The 19,203-nt window shown below is 48.9% G+C and overlaps 1 protein-coding gene across 4 annotated transcripts in view; it reads right to left on the bottom strand.

Annotated features, from left to right (window-relative positions):
• Positions 1-1,901: 1,901 nt before the first annotated feature.
• The window catches only part of CAMKK1 (calcium/calmodulin dependent protein kinase kinase 1), a 93,363-nt gene continuing 76,061 nt past the window's right edge, over positions 1,902-19,203 (bottom strand). For all 4 annotated transcript variants that reach the window (XM_017828847.1, XM_017828850.1, XM_017828848.1 and 1 more), the window contains exons 13-16: positions 17,306-17,393; positions 15,342-15,470; positions 14,770-14,873; positions 1,902-6,773 (exon numbers count right to left, since the gene is read on the bottom strand). In XM_017828847.1, coding sequence (XP_017684336.1) covers positions 6,701-6,773; positions 14,770-14,873; positions 15,342-15,470; positions 17,306-17,393 — 394 coding nt within the window. In that variant the 3' untranslated portion in view covers positions 1,902-6,700. The remainder of the gene's footprint in view (positions 6,774-14,769; positions 14,874-15,341; positions 15,471-17,305; positions 17,394-19,203) is intronic.

Genomic DNA, 19,203 nt, shown 5'->3' with positions numbered 1-19,203 from the left:
GCAGGGACACCTTCCACTAGACCAGGGCTGCTACGAAATCATTGTAGGAAATTTAATTTCAGCCTGAAGAGGGAAAAAAAAATCATAATAAACTAAGCAAAAAATTAGAGGAATAACATCAAGGTAAGATGGAGCCTGTGGAGGCCATTTCCCTGGATGGATCCTGCCCCAAAACTGAACACTTTGGACCCCAGCAGCTCCCCTGCAGCCACACCCCCTGTGTGCCCCTTGCCCAGGCAGCTGTGCCTCCAGCTCCCCTGCTCCTGAGGATTTTATTACCTCTGCTTTCCCACCTGAAAGGAAATTCTCCCACTGCTTTGCCTGCTTATCCCTCCTGGGCTCTTATTACTCCCACTTCCACAATTCAGGGTATTATTCCCTCCTGTCACCTTAATTTCCAATAATTAGTATTTGGTATAAAGCTACAGCAGACGGCAGCTCTTAATGAATATTATAATAAGCACGAGATTATAATTTACTGCTCAAGAAATCCATTTTGATTTTCAAGAAAATGAGGGGGGAGCGGCTTCCAAGCCATTTACCTGGCTAGATCCAATCCCAGATCGAGTCCCCAGCAAGACCCTAAATGACCATAAACCTCAGGGGGCATTAAGTGGCCCTGTGGGGCACGTCACTGACCGTGTCTCGGGGCTGGATGTGCAGTGGTGGCAGTGATGTGACCCCACCAGGACACTGCATCCCTGGGGAACCAGCAATTAGATGCCTTCAGTATTTTATTTCCTCCCTGACAAAATGGTGGGGTATGGATCCACCTGGAGTGGGAAAAAACAGCATTAACCCAGGGAAATGCTTGTTCAGTAAGGTGCCCTCGATGTCCCCATTTCCCACCTGAGCCTCTGCTGGTCCCTCTTAGGGAGCTGTTTTCCTGCCTTTTGTGGTGGTGGTTGCCTGCAATTTGTACAGCCACCAATTAACAGGCGGGTTTGGCACCAACAGTTATTGGGATCACTGTGTGTTTGGGCAGAACACACAATCCCAGCATGGTTTGGGTGGGAAGGGACCTTAAAGCCCATCTTGTTCCACCCCCTGCCATGGGCAGGGACACCTTCCACTAGCCCAGGTTGCTCCAAGCCTCATCCAATCTGGCCTCAAACATCTCCAGGGATGGGGTAGCCAGAGTTTTCTCTGGGCAACCTGTGCCAGGGTCTCACCACCCTCACAGGGAAGAATTTCTTCCCAATATCCCAACTAACCCTGCCCTCTGTCAGTTTGAAGCCACTCCCCCTTGTCCTCTCACTCCATCCCTTGTCCCAAGTCCCTCTCCAGCTCTCCTGGAGCCCCTTTATGCCCTGGAAGGGGCTCTAAGGTCTCCCTGGGGCCTTCTCTTCTCTGGGTGAACACCCCCAGCTCTCCCAGCTCTCCAACAACAGTGACAGGGAATAAAGGCAGATACCTTCACCTTTTTTTTTCCTTTTTCGTAATACAAGAACAAGAGGAGTGCAGTGCCCCTGGAAGCCTGTCCTGGAGGAAGGTCCCTGGAGCTGTGTGGGGTCAGCCAGCCAGTCCTGTCCCATGGCACCAGAAAAACCCAGGATTTGCTGTGATTTCCACAACGAAGCCATGTGAGTTCTAATCCAGACCAGCCCCAGCCCCTCTTCAAAGCAAATTGCACGTTTCTTTGGAAGTAAATGGAATTAAGGCAAGAAAACTTCCCCAGCCCCATTGCAGCAGGAGGCTCTAACAGTTGGGGATGTGTCACCTGAGCACGATGTGTCCCTGAGCCTCTTCGTCCAGGAAAAGCCCAGGAGGGAAAGGGGGATGAAAAGAAGGCCTCCAAGCCCCTCTCTGCTGTAGCTAAAAGCACAGAGAAGGTTTAAGCAGCAGAGAGAACACAAGAGCATCACCCAGCCCCGCTTCAGGAACTGCACTTACACCCAGTGTCATCTCTGTGGACTTTATTGTCATTTTCTCCTCAGTTCTACAGTACAAAAGCATGCAAAAAATAGCCTCTCTCTTCATGGTACATATTTACAGTGTAACAGCCACGTGCTGTTACAGTTCTGAGTGCATTTACATCATGCTTGAGTCATAGCAGAGCACACACAGGGTCAGAGACCGAACACCGAGTGGAACAAGAGACTTAAATTAGAACAGGCCAAGAAATCGGAAACAGCAGCAAAAATACGGCACAGAGGATCTGAATGACACCCTCAGAAGTTGCAATCTATTTTTTTCTCGAATTTACATGGTTTTTTGGAAAGCTTTGATTGATGGCTTGTGGTTACTGACTGAGGGCCTGGGCGTCTGTGAGCAGCAGCTCTGAGAGGACATGGCTTTTCTTCAGGAAGGGGAGGAGAAAGGCAGCAACTGTCCAGCTGCTTTCCTTCCCTCATCCTATGGAAGGCTGCATTCAGAGCAACAGGGTCATGGGATAATCCAGGTTAATTCAGCTTGGGAGGGACTTGAGCAGAGCATGATCTTCTGTGGGAGGCTCTGGGCCAGAAAGGAATCCCTTCCACTGCTGTGCTCAGCAAACTCCACTGGAAATGTGCCCTGGTAAAGCAGGGGAGTTTGGCACCCAAACTAAGTCATATTTACACACAAAACCTCCACTATCTGCTTTCCAGTCTCCCTGCTGGACACTGGACACTGGACACAGTGGTGCTCCCAGCAGGATCCCCCAGCACAGCTCTCCTGCCTCTGGAAAAGTTCTTACACTGACTGAGATCCCCATCCCCTGGGGCAGAAAGGATCCTGCCTCCCCTGCCAGTGCCATCCCACACAGAGCTGGGATCACCCATCCCAAACCAGGACCAGCTTTGCTTGTGGCAGAACAGTAACACAGAGCAGCTCCCAAAGCACTGGACATGGGGGCTCTGCACCTGGAATCATGGATGAAGGTGTCCAAGACCATAAATCATCCTGTGGGACAAAACTCCTGGACTGGTGGGACAAAGCTCCTGGTGTTTTTGGGCAGGGAAAGCACTGAGCTGGAGAGAGCAAACGAGCTCCCAGCCACACAGCACAGATGGAGGAATCCTCCCCTGGCCCCTGTGGCAGAGCTGCCGATGCCCTCAGGACACAGAGCTGTGCTGAAGGAACACAAAATTTCCCCCACTGGCTCCTCCTTGCAAGTCTGGCAATAAATAAGGAATTAAATCCCATCCTGGGAGTTGTTTTGTCGAGCCACAATTTGTTTTGTGTGGAGCAGCTCCACTGTCCCCTGCTGGGCTCCCTCTGGATGCAGCTGGACACAAAGTTTGCCTTCCCACCACCGGCCCTGATGCTGAAAACCTCATTTACTTGCAAGTGTGACCTTCATAGCAACACATTCCTGCCCAAAGGGTTAAAGACATGGACTGAGAACTCCTCCTTGCCAGACAGGGGAGACTAGGCCAGGATTTTTGCTTAGCACTACCCTCCAAAGTGAAGGCCTAGAGCCATTAGTTGAGCAAGACAAAGAAATCTACCTCCTGTATTTCCCCCAAAAGAGAAATTCCCTTCAAAGTCCCTCAGCATTCCCAAGCTGGAAAAGCTGTCAGAGCCAATGGTGCTATTGTGCTGGGGGAAAGAAGAGCCCTCCCTGGGACTCAGAGCCCAGCAAACACAGTTCAGACCATCCTGGTGCTCCAGGAACAGCACAGGCTAGTGAGGATTTGGAGGGGAAAAATACAGAGCACACACAAAAGCATCAGAACGTGCCCACACCAGCTCTTCTCGCTTCTTGGAGCCCACACTGAACCCCATCCCCTCAATCACAGACAGAAGCAGACAAATATTTACCCATCCAACTAAAGAGGATCCTTTTCCTCAACAGCTAAAAGTGCTGCCTTGCCAGAGTTGTTTATTTTCAAATAAACACTCTCTTCAGCCTCTTCCTTTCTTCAGAGCAGGACCAGCAGTGCTCCAAGCTGCTCTAACACACACCCAAACAAGGATTTCATTACAGCTGAGTGAGAAGTAGAGCCTATTTTTGCCTCTCTGAGTGTTTCTCTTGCTGCCAGGGCACCTTTTTCATCTCATTTCATGCCAGTTTTCAGCTGTACAACTCTGGCTGCTTCCTGGACCTGTGGGAACAGCTCCGGAAGGATTTCTTTCAGCTGAAAGGGCAAATATTTCAAAATACATTTTGGGATAATGATAAAAAAACATCCATTCCCCTCCAAAACTGAAGTGATGCTTTAGCTACCACTAAAGGAACACGACATGGAGTTAATTTGTAAATTATAATTTGTTTGGTTGCATTAACTGAGGCTGAGAACAGCCCTCCTGCAGCCTTGCCCTGCCAGCTCCCACCCCTTGGGCATCACTAAAATAACCCCAGCTGCCTGGATTAGCAAATTATTCTTACCACATATTAAAAATACAAGAACTAACCCCATGTCTGCATTCCCAGAGCTCTTTGAGCCCAACCCCAGTATTGCTTAGACCTCAGAATCGCACAGGGATAAGGCTGATCAGTACTCCCTCAGGGATAAGGTGCCTTCCTGAGATGTGACCTTGTCCCAAGGCCACTCCCTGGCCCTGCCCTTGGGACACCAGCTGGAGAAAGTCCTTTTTTCCCCCCCAAACTGGAAGACAGTTTGTCCAGCTTGGCCCCTGGTGTGCAGCAGGAGCTGGTGGCACCCCAGCACAGCCCAGGTTGTATCCAGAGCCTGTCCCTCCTCCTGGCCAGTCTTTCCCATCTGCAGAGCCCCCTGTGCCCTCAGACCTGCTGAGTCCCCATCTCCACTTTCACTCCCTGTCTCTGGGTACTTAAATCTTCAGTACAAGGCAGCAGGATCCCAGCAAAAGGTCCAGTGTCCCAGTGGGATGGATCAGCTGGTGCAGGACCAGGGTCCCTTGGAGGATGCTGAGCACAGGCAGACACACAAACAGGCAGGGTTTAGCACCTGGATGCAGCAGTGCAGAGCTCAGGCCCCCAGCAGTAACCTTTCCAGGATCCAACATCATTGCCAGCTTTAAATATTAAAGGTCTCCTCAGTGAAATCCATTAGATGCAATATTATTTCCCAGTTTGCCAATATTTACAGGTGAGATGTGACTGCTGGGCATCCCACCAAGGTGGCTGAGGATGAGCAAGGGGAGGTGACAGGCTGGGGACAGGCAGAAGGCACTGGCAGCAAAGCCCAGCTATGAAAACATTGGGAACCACCAAGATAGATCACAGCAAACAGAAGAGGAACACCAGTATACACCAGTCACTACCAACGACCCTTGTACAGGTATCTCCTTGCACAAAAAATTAAGGAACAAAGTCCTCAGGATTAAATCTAAAAAAAAAAAGACAGTAAAATGCTTGTGTAGGAACCAAATGTAATCCTCTCCTTTATTTAAGTGCTATAAAATAGGATTCCAATCCCATTGGCTTCCCAAGGGCATGTTCAGACCCCATAAGGTCCCCAAGCTCAAGGGAAAATAATGACATATACTTTGATGAATTGATGTCACCGGTTTTTACTCTCTGAATGCAAGAGTGGAATTCCAGATTATCCACACAAGTCTATTCAGTCAAGAGCCATGGAAATGGCTGCATTTCCTTTTTAAGTGCAATCTCTCACCTGTTGTCAAACTGTAGAGATGAAGCTTCTAATACCAAGTTTAGAAGCAATCTATGGATAAAATAGCAGCATCAGCACATGCATAAAAATTACAGTCTTAAAATAAAATTAAAAATGAAAGCCTTAAAAAAATAAATCAAAAGATCAAGTTGTGATCTTGTGTTCTGTAGCTTTCCTTAGTCTAAAAACCCTCCACCAACATTTTCCATCCTGGGGAGCTCTCTCAGTTTGGGTGGTTTTCAGGAAATTAAAGTTTAAAAGCATCAGGTACACAAGCTAGGAGATGAGTGAGGGAAACGAATGAAATAAAATAAACCCAAAACCTGCAGCTCTTTTCAGCTTGAGAACAAGGTCCATGGGTGCAGGACTGGGTGCAGCTCACAGGGGGCATTCCCAGCTCTTTGGGAAGAGCAGCCTTGGTTAGCAGGTGTCCCTGGTGCACTGAGCTGTTCCATGTAGCAGCATATCCCCACGCTCCAGAGCTCTGTGACATTCCAAGGCTCACTGCATGGCATAACTCCCATTTCACAACACTGCCCTGACTAAAGCAAGTGGGACTGACACTGTGCAAAACTGAGGGGCAAGAGGAGAAGGGGGAAAAAAAAGAGAAAGAAAGGCATAGGGAGGGAGAGTGTTCACTCCAAAAGCAAGATCTCATCCTCATTTAGCTGATACCCAAATTCTGCCATCAGCTCCACAGCAGGAGCAGGACTGTGTCCTGACACACAGAGGTGCTTTACTCGTGCATTCAACAAAACAGTTGCCCTCTGACACAAAGCCTGGCTCCGACGTCGTTTTCCCTCCTGATGCTTGAAACAAGAGAACGCAAAAACGCAAGGAAAAAGCCTCTGGGGCGAAGGACCCCTGAGAAAACGTTACAAATAAACCCACATTCCTCAGCCAAGACACCCAAGGACAGAGCCCAGGGGTGAAGCACAAGTGGAGAGCAAGGCACACACGGAGGAGGGCACGGACACCTCGCCCGAGGACTCGCTCTGCTCCTTCTGGCTGCTCTGCTCCTCCTGCCTGGTTTTCTGGGTGGGTCCCATTTTGGTGGCTTTTGTTTGGTGGTGTTTTTTTGCTTTGCAGGCCCCAGAGGGGGTGATGAGGGCGATGGTGCTACACAACACCACGATGGGCACAACAGCAGCAGCACGTGCGTGACCGGCCGGGCGGCCTCAGGACGTGGCTTCGTCTTCACACACGTCGGGCAGCTCCGGGTCCCTGGAGCCTTCTCTGCTCCCTTGTTTGCTACAGGAATGGCAAAGGAACAAAGAGATTATAGGCACAGAGCAAGGCAGGGGGTGTTTTGTCCAACCCAAGTCAGCAATATCAATATTAAGAGGGAATAGCAATGAACCAGCCTGTTGTGCTGGTACCGCAAAAACACCTCAGCAATATCCCTGCAGTGATGGGCAGCTTGTGCCTGGATGTTTGCTTCGTCTCTGCACCCCAAAAACTGAGCTTTGCACTTCCCTGAATGCCCTCCTCCAGCTGCAGCATCACAAGGAGGTATCTGGTTCTTGGGGAAAGTCCTGCAGACCAGCAGCAATGTTTTCAAATTATCCAGTTCGTATTTGGAGAGTTCTGGCTTGCTTTTCTTTAATCTGATTTTTTTACAAGGATCAGAGGGATGGCTTCATCCCATAAGTGCTTCTCCAAAGCCCTGCTGTAAATGGCAATAAAACTAAATGTTTCCACCAGAGCTCAGTTTGTCCTACACAAAAACTGTGTGATTTCAGCCTCTGTGAGTTTGTCTGGTCCCCAGAACAGCAGTACTCAAATTCTGAGAGCAGCAGGCATAGAATTAATAACCAAAGTAACTTACTTGCATTGCACATTCACCATGATACCTTTGGTCTTTTCCTCCTATTCCTAATTTCTGATGTTTTCTCACGTAGAAGGCTTGAGCTGTACCTGCATTCTGGGGCATCCTTGAGGAGCAACATCTCCACCCAGCCCAGCCATCCACAGACAGCCCATGGCCAAGATTTGACCAGAGAAAACTGTCACTGCTCTGGACTGGATGGAGAGAAGGGGACATCTCCAGGGGCCACCCACAACATCCCACAGCAGTGACCAATGGCAGGCTGATGCCTTCACCTAAAACCCCATTTCTCCATCATGAAGATATGCACATCATCAAGGAGGTGTTGATACTCTAAGAATCTGTGTCTCCCAGGGTGTCCAGCCTCCCTCAGCACAGCCTGGCTGCATCATGGAATCGTGGAATGGTTTGGGTTGGAAGGGGGACCTTAATGCTCATCTTGTTCCAATCCCCCTGCTGTGGGCAGGGACACCTTCAACTAGACCAGGTTGCTCAGAGCCCCATCCAACCTGGCCTTGGACATTTCCAGGGCGGGGGATCCACAACTTCCCTGGGCAACCTGCTCCAGGGAATTCTGCAGGAGAATCTGCATGGACAAGCCAGCTCTGCCGTGGAGCATCAGCACTGCTGCACGTGCCTGGAGCACACAGCATTTGGGAAAATGTGGGTTTGGAGCTCTGTCTGGGAACAACACTGAAAGGACACACAGGGCTAAAACAATTCTTGAAGAAACCAGAAATGATCAAAAATCACGTTCCCTTTTCCCTCTGCTCCAGCAGAGCCCTGCAATAAACCTGACCTTGAACCCAGGGAGCATTTCCCTGCGGGGGAGGCTGAGGAACAGCTCTGTCTTCAGTGCCTGTCATCACCCTCTTTAAATGACTGATCACCACATTTAGCAGCAGAGGCTCTGCTCTCTGGCACAGCCCAGCATATCCTGCTGCTCCTGCTCCCTGCTTGGAGTGTGTTCCATGTTCCCCCACCACCCTGAGCAGCCCCTGCCTCTCCAAACCCTCGTGGCAGGGTGAAAGGACCCTCACGGTGCAAACACCAGCCAAAAACCTGCTGCCATGGAGCAGCAGAGACCAGGACACCAATGCTCCACAGGAACCTTGCTCATGCTGTGAGGCCTGAGGCTGGATGTGAATCTCCCTTAAATTACTCTTTGTAAGAAATAAGACTGTATTTCTGCTACATTTTCTAAGCCACAGGCGAGCAAAGCCTGACCTGTGCAATTATCCAGGAGAGGACATGGCTGTTCACCACGGGAGCTGCAGGGAGATCACAGACACCGAGGGTGTTCTGTGTCCAGCAGGGAATGAGCCTCACAGCACTTCCCTCCAAAACACGGGACAGGGATGCAGTGGGACAACCTACTGAATCACAGCATATACACACCCCCCTGGCAAGTGCTTAATTCCTCCACTGAGCCCCCACTAAATACCAACACTCTGCCCCCATCCAGGCTGCTGAAGTCCCTTCCTGCCCACGGAGAAGGCAGCAGCAGGCAGTGGCACCAGCTGTCCCCACCGGTGCCACGTCAGTCCCCATCCTCCTCCCCTGCCTTCTCCTAACTATTTTTGGAGAATCTCTGCAAGTCCTTCCTCACTCAGAGCAGGCGACATCCTGGCTCCTGCTCATCCATTTGTCTCGGAGTGATAAACCAGGAGCCAGGCAGAGCCTCCAGAGCGCCAGAGCTGCTCCCAAAGGTATTCAGAGCCGTGCAGCTCTTTCCCAGCCTCTCAGCCCAGCCCAGATCTTTCCAGGCCCAGCTGGAGGCTGTGTCCTGGATCCTGGGACTTCACACCAAGACGTTTGTAAGCAGCTTGTCATGGTTTGCATCAATGCTATTCTGTTATTTAACAGAATTAACTGGCCCAACCACTTCCTAGAAGGGTCTGTGCAAGTGGTTGGACAGATGACCACGATTCGATGAAGCCTTGGCTGAGGTGGGGTTGGGTGGTCACCTGGAGCAACCAATTTCAGTCTTCTCAGTGCTGCACCAGAGGCAGAAGCACAGGGGAGCATCTGGAGCAGAGATGGCTCCACCTCTATTTCTTTGGCATCATCACTAAATAATAAACCTGAGCTCAAATTCCAAAGCTCAGCCTTTCCCAAATTCTGTAGCTATTCCCTCCACAAACTTGGGGCTGAGCACCAGTTCCTGCTAACACCCCCCTGGCTTTTTTCACCCCTTCCTCCCTAAAAGCAGTCGAAATGCCAAAGAATCACAAATAGTAATAATAATAAAAAGCATTCATAAACATTAGTGTCACACACAGAGAATGAGTGCAGCAAAACTCCTCCTACAGGAAGGAAGGATGGAGCCAAATGTTCTCACTACCACGCAAATCACACAGGCTGAGGAGGGGACACACAGGCTGAGGGGGTTTCTACAGCACCCAGGGGAAACACAGACACGGAATTACCTTAAAGATGGATGCAAATGTACGGATGTGTTTAAGAGGAATCTGTCCCTGAGAGCAAAACAATGAGACAAAGGAAGAAAGTGATCATGAAGATGATGGCAGCAGGCAAAGGAGCTTGTATTTCTGTGCCTTAACCAGCCTAGTGAGCAGAGTGGAATGGAGGAAGGAGCACCAGACACATTCACTTGCAGCCTGAAAGACAGACAAGGACGGGCACTGGTACAAACCCACTCCAGCCCCTACCACTGCTGAAAGCTCCAGACAGCTTCCAGCACACTGCTGATGTCCCTGGGCCATGTAATTTGGCTCCTCTGGAGGTTTTGTATCCTATCATGGCCTGCCATCACCACTACATGCAGTGGGGCAGAGCCACAGGAGCAGTGGGGACCTTGCTGGAGGGACCTGCCGATGGTGGGTCATTGCAGAGGAAAATCCTGTGCCACAGCCTTGGTCCCTTGAGGATACCTACCTGCATGTGGGGCATGGCTCTTCCCACAAGACATGCAGTTCTCTCTGCAGTGAAAACTGATAAGGCTTCTGGTTGGGTTTCACTCTGTCTGACAGCATCGATGGGGTCCCTACCCAAAATCTCCCCGGGACTGGAGAGACAGACACCGAGCACCAACAGAGACCAAGGGAGCATCTTTAGTGGAAACATCTGGCAAATTTAAACCCACCCTGCAGTTCTTCCCTTGTCAAATCTGATGCTGTAATCTTGGCTGACCGAGGAGAACCTCTGCAGCCTATTTTTGAGCAGCCCTGTGGCACTGAGCCCTGGAACTTTCTCAGCACAAAGTCCCTGCAAGGCAGGTGCCTCCAGGCTGCTTTGGGAGAAGCTGTTTCTGCTTGGAGACCTGGGTCAGACACTTTTTTTACCTCCTTTTCCCCCTTGGCTTCCTCATGCCTAACTCACATGGATAATATGGCCTTAAGGGCAGTGATGGCTATTTTGCTCTCTTTCTGGAAAGGCTGGAAACAGAGTAGGCTTTTTAAATATCAACTGATCCCCCATATAGGAGCTGACAACCACATTTCATCAATAGCAATAGCAGCCATAATGGGAAAGTAAATTGGGTCTGTCAAAACACAGCAATTAATTTGATAGGTAGTAGCTGCAATTAATGAGAGCAATAAAATGTGGTGAAGCCAGTGCTGACTCAATTAGGAGAAATCTGGAGCAGGCAGAAGAAATGCAGCAAACACAAACCCAGAACTCAGCTGTGAACAGCTGGGCTTAAAAAAAAAATACTGTGAAACTGGAAAATTAGAAAGAATTCTGCAGCCACTGTTAATGATGGGCTTGAACCTGGCCACAGTCTGCAGGACCTGCAGGGCTCCATGAATCACTGCCTCTCTGGGAGATCCTGCATGAAAGGCAGGATCCAGGGACACCTGGACACCACCCTGGTGACAGGGTAAGGTGACAGCTGGCAGCACTCACACGACTCTGGGTGTGCAAAACAAGAACTGCTAAATGGGGGCATCTTCATCTCAGTTCCTCTCCACCTGCTGAGCGTGCCTGCACTTCACAGCTGCCTCTTAAACTGTTCAGTGCTGATAAACAGAGCAATAAATAACAGCCAGGAGAGGGTTTGCTTCCTCCAGGTCTAAGGAGTGCTAAAAAAACCTTATCTCCTCCCAGTAATAACTTAAGAACTGTTTCAAATCACGGGCGTCTTAATGGTGTCCTCTAAAGGAACCAAGGCTACCAACATGAAAGCCCCCCTGCTATGGCATGAAGCATTCCCAGCAACAGAGCACTGTGTAGGTAAGGCAGGGAGAAATGAACAAAGATTCAGCCACATGATTCAGCTTCTTCCTCTCCAAATCCCCAAGAGTGAGCTTGAAGGACAGCTCCATTTTAAGAATCATCAATTAGGCATCAAATGCCAGAAAGCAGGCTCAGCTGCCAGAGGATTTCCTGCAAAATACATCCTCAGAATGGGCACAGATATAAGATGCTTGAAGCAGCAGCGAGTGGGGCTCCAGCAATTTCCCATGCAGCCCAATTAAATAAATTGAATGCGAAACTGGAGTTTTCTAATTGCTTTTCTTTTTCTCTTCCGTAGCAACACAACAAGTTGTTTCCTACCTATAAACTAGAAGGAGATGCAATTACAAAAGCTGATTTAGCTCTCTCTAAAGACACTGCCACTGGGGAGGAGGAGCTCTGTGGAGGAGAGCTTGGGAATGTGTGGCTCATTTTTGTCTCAGCCCCTCGTGGGCAACCCCACGTCCAGAGAGCAGCGATGGCTGCAGGCACTGCTCTTCTGCCAGCTCCCACTTCTGGGGTCCCCTGTCCAGCTGCAAGGGTGCTGGACATGCAGAAACCCTGCAGAGCCTTTACTACAACAATTATTCTCTGTTCTTGCAAGGTCCTAAAAGTTTATAGCAACGTCGACTCACTCGAAATTTATTTTAACTACCACAGTGCTATTCATAACATTGGCACTGATATTATACTTCATATGTGTATTAAGGGGTGTTTTTCTAGGGAACAACCCACTATGAATTAAGGACTGGATGAGCTTAGTGTCTACTCTGTTTGTCCCTGTGGAAATAACACTGTAATCAAGACATAACTCACTGAACAATGAACATTCCTATTTAGACTCAGTTCACTTACAATTAATGTCATTAGATTCAACACATCTATTTAAATTTGAAGCAATTTTCATTAGATTCAGCCAGTAAAGCATTTTCCAAAGTTTGAAATAATAATAATAATCCACATTCCTTAAAAGGAGCATCCCTGCTGTAGTGTTTAATATACAACACTTTGTTGAAGAGACTTGGCCAGTGTTTTCCTTTTAAACAGAAGGGGTTTGAGACAGGTTCTCAAAGCTCCAGTTGTGCATGAATTAATTCAGGATAAAGTCAACTGTTACTGCCAAAAACTGGCACTGACAGCATGAGACTGAGAAATTAAGAGCAGGGATTAGTGCAGTGGAGAACTGGCACATTCAAAGGCCATTCACAATAATTCTGGACATTACACTGGCTGGGCAGAGGCCAGCCCAGCGTGGCCACAGCTTCATCCCTGGCCTGAAAAGTTTTTATAAACTAAGGGCACTGGACACAGCAGCACAAAAGTGGAAATTATACACTTTAAAAAAAAAACCTTTTAGTTTGTACAAGGAGCTTGAATAAAACACAGGGCTGGAATGAGCAGAGACAGGGAAAGATGCTGGGTTTGTATAAGCTGGGAAGAATTAGACCAGCAACTTTACAAAGGAGGCAAATAAAAGTGGAGGCTTTTACAGCTGATTTGAAGGCCTAAAATGATTTTAAAAAGGATTAGACAGTGATTATGTGGCTGATCAGAAGCTTCACGGCTATGTGAGATCAAATGAACTTTACTTATTCTGGGAAGATAACAAAGCACCAGCTCCAGGCAGGAACCAGCCACAGGGTTAAGGAGTTTTCCCACTCGATGGGTAGTTGGTGGCACAGGTTTTCAAGCATCTCAAGTGAAGGTGGGAGGGAACAGGTCCCTCTTGGAAACAGGCTCAGTGTGATCACCTTGAAATATCAGTTCAGGCAGGGTTTGAAAAGAAGAAATCCTGCCTTGCTCTGAGTGAGCTGTCAGGGACACCGGGAAGAATAAAATACATTTTTCTTCAAATTTAGTAAATGTTTCCCCATCTCAGAGTAATGCAATGCAGGGACCAGGAATGATAGTGAAGATACGGGTAGGGATGTGTGTCCAATTAGCAATAACTAATTTGGAAGGCAATGAGCCAAGGGAAACAAATGAGGACAAATCCCTTGTGCTAAGCTGGCAAAGGAGCTGTGACTGCCACGCTCCAGAAATGTCCCACAGCAGCACTTTTACAGGGTATTAAAATGTTAAAGTGCTGTCAGGCCCTGGACTCCAAGGCAGAGTCTTTAGTGAAGTCTCCAATACACAGCTGGGACCTAAAGCATTATCATCCTTAATTGAGCTGAGCCCTCAAACCCCCACACACCTGAGAGGCAGAGAGAGACTCCTCCAGCTGCACTGTCAGTGGTGCAGTGAGAATCAGCACACCCTCAGGGGAGTCTGCCAGGCATGGTGGTGGGATTTTGGGTGGAAAAGCATCATTTTGGGACGACACAGCTTTGTTGTGAACCAAGCCTTACAGATCCTGTGGGGTGAGAACTTTAATTGTCTCAGATCAAGCTAATGGTCCAGCTGGTACTTACTGGACTGATGGCCCAGAATCCTGTCTCTGAAAGGAATCAGTGATAAAAATGAGGGAGGAATAGTAAGAACCAAGTAAAGGGCAGAGGAATTCTCTCCCCACCCCTGTACATACAGAACATCACGTTTAAAAGCTGCTGATGAACCTATTAGTCATTAATATGTCTATTCCCTTTTTAATCCCAATATAGCCATTTATACCCCGCCTCCAAAACATCCTGCTGCAACATGTTCCACTATTTCACAACTGTCAGTGTGAAAAAATACTGAATGTGCTCTCAAATGAAAAAGCAATTTCAAAGTTTTCTTTGTCTGCCCATGTGTCTCTGCCCAGGCTTGGGCCCCAGACCATAGTCAAACCCCATCGTCTCATTTTGAGTTTAAAAAGCACACAAACTGCCTGTCTGGTACCATTTCTGTTGTCCACAAAAAGGAGAGAAGAATTAAACCCTCTAATATGTATCTAGACTAGACTCTAATTAAACTTATTTTGCTTCACCAGTCTCTAATGGATCTTTGATCACAGCATATTATAAACTAACAGGTAAAAAACCAGACCCAAGTTTAGCACCTTACATGTGTTTAGGCCAAACCCACCTTACAGAGAGAACTGCATCTATAAAAAGAGCTTTTAGGCTGTATTAATGCATTGTATTTCAATCTGAGAGGATTTGAGGTGGATTTTATCTTCAGTATTTGATTTAGAGGGGAGTTTTGTCCTTAAATGCTACAGAAGAGATTTGCAAACTGCCTCCTCCACCCTCCCCACACACCTTTGCTCTGCCAGGCAAGGCTCTGGATACCTACATCAGCAAATTCCCTGGGGCAGACATGGATCTCTCCTCCCGCCTCGTCTGGACCTCGAAGGGATTTCCAAAGGAGCGTTTCCTTAGCATGGCCTTCACCAGGATCTTGGAGGAAGAAAAACAGACCAGTGAGAACAGCAGGACCGACTCCTTGAAGGCAGCTCAGAGGAGTAACAACAGCTTCTTCAATAATTCAACAGACATTTAACAGCGTTACCAGCAAAGAGCACAAAGTGAAGGAACCCACAGAACAGCTACTTGACACTCAGGCTGCTGCAGTGCTCTGACACAACAAGTTCACACTGGGTGGAAAGGCCAAGCTTCCCATGCCAACAGCACGTGTGTCCCCTCTCCAAAGCTCCTCCACCAGCTGAAGGCTTCAGCAAAGCCCCCCTCTCCAAAGCTCCTCCACCAGCTGAAGGCTTCAGCAAAGCCCCCCTCTCCAAAGCTCCTCCACCAGCTGAAGGCTTCAGCAAAGCCCCCCTCTCCAAAGCTCCTCCACCAGCTGAAGGCTTCAGTAAAGCCCCCACGCTCTCGCCCAGCGCAGAGGACGTGGCTGTGGTTTGTACCTACCACTGCTGGCAAACTGGGGATGGTCTTCACCGAGTTCTTCACCTCCTCCTCGGTCACCTCCACCACGGAGCAGTGCTCCTCCTCCAGCGGCAGCGGCTCCTCTCCCCCCCTGGTCAGCCAAGGGTGCACCTGGGGAAGGACAGACACAGCTCTGGCTCTGCCTCCCCCACCAGAGCTCTGTCATGGTGGGGTGGGAGGGAAATGGGGCACAGGGTTGAGCTGTACTGCTCCATTTGCTCCATTTTCCACTCCCAGCAGCGCTTTTCAACCAGCTGCCTTGGAAATTTTGGTCACCGCACCGTAAGAAAGATATTGAGCCATTAGAGAGTGTCCAAAGGAGGGCAATGAAGGTGAGGAAGGGCCTTGAGGGGAAGCTGTGTGAGGAGCAGCTGAGGGCATTTGGTGTGTTCAGCTGGAGAAGGAAGGGGAAACCTCACTGTGGTCACAGCTTCCTCAGGAGGGGCAGAGGAGGGGCAGGCCCTGAGCTCTGCTCTGTGGGGACCAGGGACAGCACCCAGGGAATGGCCTGGAGTTGTGTCAGGGGAGGTTTAGGTTGGATATTAGGAAAAGGTTCTTCCCCCAGAGGGTGGTTGGGCACTGACCAGGCTCCCCAGGGCAGTGGGCACGGCCCCAAGGCTGCCAGAGCTCCAGGAGTGTTTGGACAACGCTCCCAGGGACAGGGTGGGATTGTTGGGGTGTCTGTGCAGGGCTAAGAGCTGGAGTCAATGATCCTTGTGGGTCCCTTCCAACTCAGCATATTCTGTGACTGTGATTTTGGTGCCTGGACAGATGGAATCCCCTAATGCCCAGTGCTGTCACACCCACTGCCACCCACCAGCACCTCGGAGGAACCCGGTGCCCTCTGAATCAGGCCTGAAATGCTTTGAAAACCCGAGTTATCCAGAGCGTTTTCATCTTTTTCTCTCACATGCAGCAGAGCAAAGCCCCCCCCTGTTCCTGCTGTCTCTCATGGAATGGTTTTCTTGGTTGTGAACACGAGGAAAGCTCTGCCCAAGGGCATGGGCTGAGCCCAGACCCCAGCCTGGCACAGGGGACACGTGCTCTGTCAGCATCCAAGGCAAGTCCCCAAGCACACCAAGCACTTTCAGTGCATGGCCAGGGACAAGAGCCAGCACCCAGCTCTGCTCCTCTACCCAAGGGATCTTATAGGATGCACATGAAATGCCTTGCAAGAGCTGTCAAGTGAAATCCCATAAATACAGCTCCAAAGGACTTCCCACATCACTGGCTGTGACCTACTGGGCATGGAGGGAAGAGATATCACTTTGTTTTTTTTTCTTGAAGCTTAACCTTTCTATTGTCAGCTTTGGTGGCAAACGTGCTGGTGTTGGCTCAAGACAAAGCAAACAAGAGTTGTGTGCCCTGCAGAGGATGCTGATGGATCCCTTTGGAAATCCTGAGATCCTCCAGCAGGTCTGAGGCCTCAGCGAGGGGTGACAGGAGGACAGCAAGCCCACGCAAAACCAGAATAAAACCAAACCCTGTGAAGCATTGTGCTCTGCCAGGCCTATTCATTCTTTCTATTAATAAGCACCTCCCAAGTAATGGTGAGAGAAACAAATGTTCTGCCTTGAGGCCACTGACCACACCAGGACCAGGGAGGAACACACATCCAGCCCCTGTAACAGGTCCAACACTGCCAGCACAGGCTCTGCAGTCCCCCTGACAGCGTTGATTCTCCCAGGGATTCACTGAGATCAGCCAGATTTTGAGTAATTTTCACTTAAATAAGCAAACAAGAAAGCTTTTGTCAATATTCCCCAAGCAAGAAGCATCGACAGAGCTGTGGGACGCTGCAAAATGAGCACTCTCCCTTTCCGACACGGAGTGCCAGGGAGAGCTCCCAAAACAAACACTGGGAACAGCTCTGCCTCATTAGAAGGTACCACGGGAACAACAAAATCAGCTGAGACTGAAAACTCTAATATCAAAGTCCAATTTACCTTAATTTCAGGGACTGTTATCCTTGTTTCTGGATTTTTATCGAGCATGCGCAGCATCAGTTCCTTGAGCTCATCACTTATCTGTGCTCTGAGTGAAGAAAACAGCAGCAGTCAGTTAACAAAGGAATTGTAAGGGCTCAAGACGTGCCCAGTTCTTACTGCAGTTACTTGGTAGGGAACCTGCTCCACTCAGGAGATATTTTCTCTGCAAACCTGGCTTGAGAAAGGAAGGTCTTGTTGGTTTGGTTCCTCCTCGGGCACCACAGTTACAGAGCTTGGTTATCCTGTTCTGCCCACTAACACAAAGGCACTCTCTCAAAATGCACAAGGAAACATCAGCTGAATGGATCTAAGAACATTTTTAAAGACAGCACATCATAGGGAAATTTCAGAGGGCAGATTCTGGGACAACAAAACAGAACTGAAGTTGAACTGTACAAATCAAGAAGGGCAGAGCTTGATTTGCTGAACATGCATCATGAGCAGCTGTGTGCTGGATGATATTCAAATTCCCAGCTAAGCCTGCAGGTTGTGTTAATTAAATTGCTTCCATGAACACTGATGGCAGCCAGACAGTAACTCTGTATTTCCTACCTGTACAGCTCAGCCTTGGAGTAACAAAAGGAGGGAATGAACAGATGTAAGAGAAAAACACATAATTTTTAACACTATTTCCAAGATCTAAATGCCACAGTGCCTGAACTCAGAAGCCACTCTGTTCACGTGGAGCCCTTGGTCCTGCAGTTTGTCCCTCAAGCCCAAAGGCTGCAATGACTCCTGTGGTTAATGATACAGGCAACATCTTCCAAACACACTAGATCTGCGTGATCAAAGTGCTGCTGCATTAAAATGCCAGGATGTGACAGAATCACATTAGGCAGCTGAAAGTCTGTGTCACAAATGACTCCTGAAGAACTGCACAGAGATGGAATTTGGCAGCACAAAACGTCACTGCCCAGCAGGGCTGGATTTGAGACTGAAAACACTGGTGAGGACCAGGTACTGTGCCCACCTCCTCTGCATTGCCCCAAGCAGAGAAGGGAATAAACTATCACAAACCAAAATGAAAACCACATCACAGTAAAGGATATTTTAATCTGATGAAAACAGAGCTGCTGTTTGATAATTTATGAATACTTTACATGGGCTTTGGTTATAGGATCTTTCCAAAAAACCAAAGAAATGCTGGTCATTCAGTGGGAAGGGGCAAAAAATTGGGTTCAGTTTAAAGTCTAACCACATTCAGAGTTGCCCCAAGGTTGTGCAGTACACAGGCAATACAGCCCAGACAAGAGGAATGACAGGATGAGTCCTCAGAGACTCGGGTGACAATTTAGGTGGGAGTGGGAAGAATGGTGCTGCTCTTGAGATGAGCTCCAGGCACAGAGGAACAGCAATGGGCAGTGACAGTGCATTTAGCAGGTCAGAATAAACAGGCTCCTCCCAGAGACCACACCAATGCAGGTGAGATGGTGCTTTTAAAATACTTAACATCAGTTCTGTGCCAAACTGTCAACAGCTTTCTTTAAGATACGAGAAATAGAACATATAATCCCCTAACATTTCTGGGCACCAGACTGATTTCTGTGCAACACAGGATTAATGTCATAAGGAAAAGCCCTGTAAACAGGATCACAAAGTGTCAGGTGGGTTATGGCCACGCAACAGATCACATCACCCCGTGCCTGATTTCCCCTCTCCAGTGTGCCAGGGTAGGGTGTATGCTGAACCTGATGGCATTTTTCACCTGAAAAGCCTGTGCTATCTGGGATTTCTCACAGTCATGGTCCTGTAACAGCTCTCAGGAAAATGCCAAGCACCACAGAGCTCAGTGCCCATTTGGGAGGGCTGCCAGCACCACAGATCACTTTACAGGGTGCCTGCAGGTCAGAGAACAC

This window comes from Lepidothrix coronata, unplaced genomic scaffold, assembly GCF_001604755.1.
Source record: "Lepidothrix coronata isolate B3197 unplaced genomic scaffold, Lepidothrix_coronata-1.0 Scaffold154, whole genome shotgun sequence".
Classification (NCBI taxonomy): domain Eukaryota; kingdom Metazoa; phylum Chordata; class Aves; order Passeriformes; family Pipridae; genus Lepidothrix; species Lepidothrix coronata.
The sequence above is the reverse complement of the archived record's forward strand: the minus strand, read 5'-3'. Positions and strand labels throughout refer to the sequence as shown.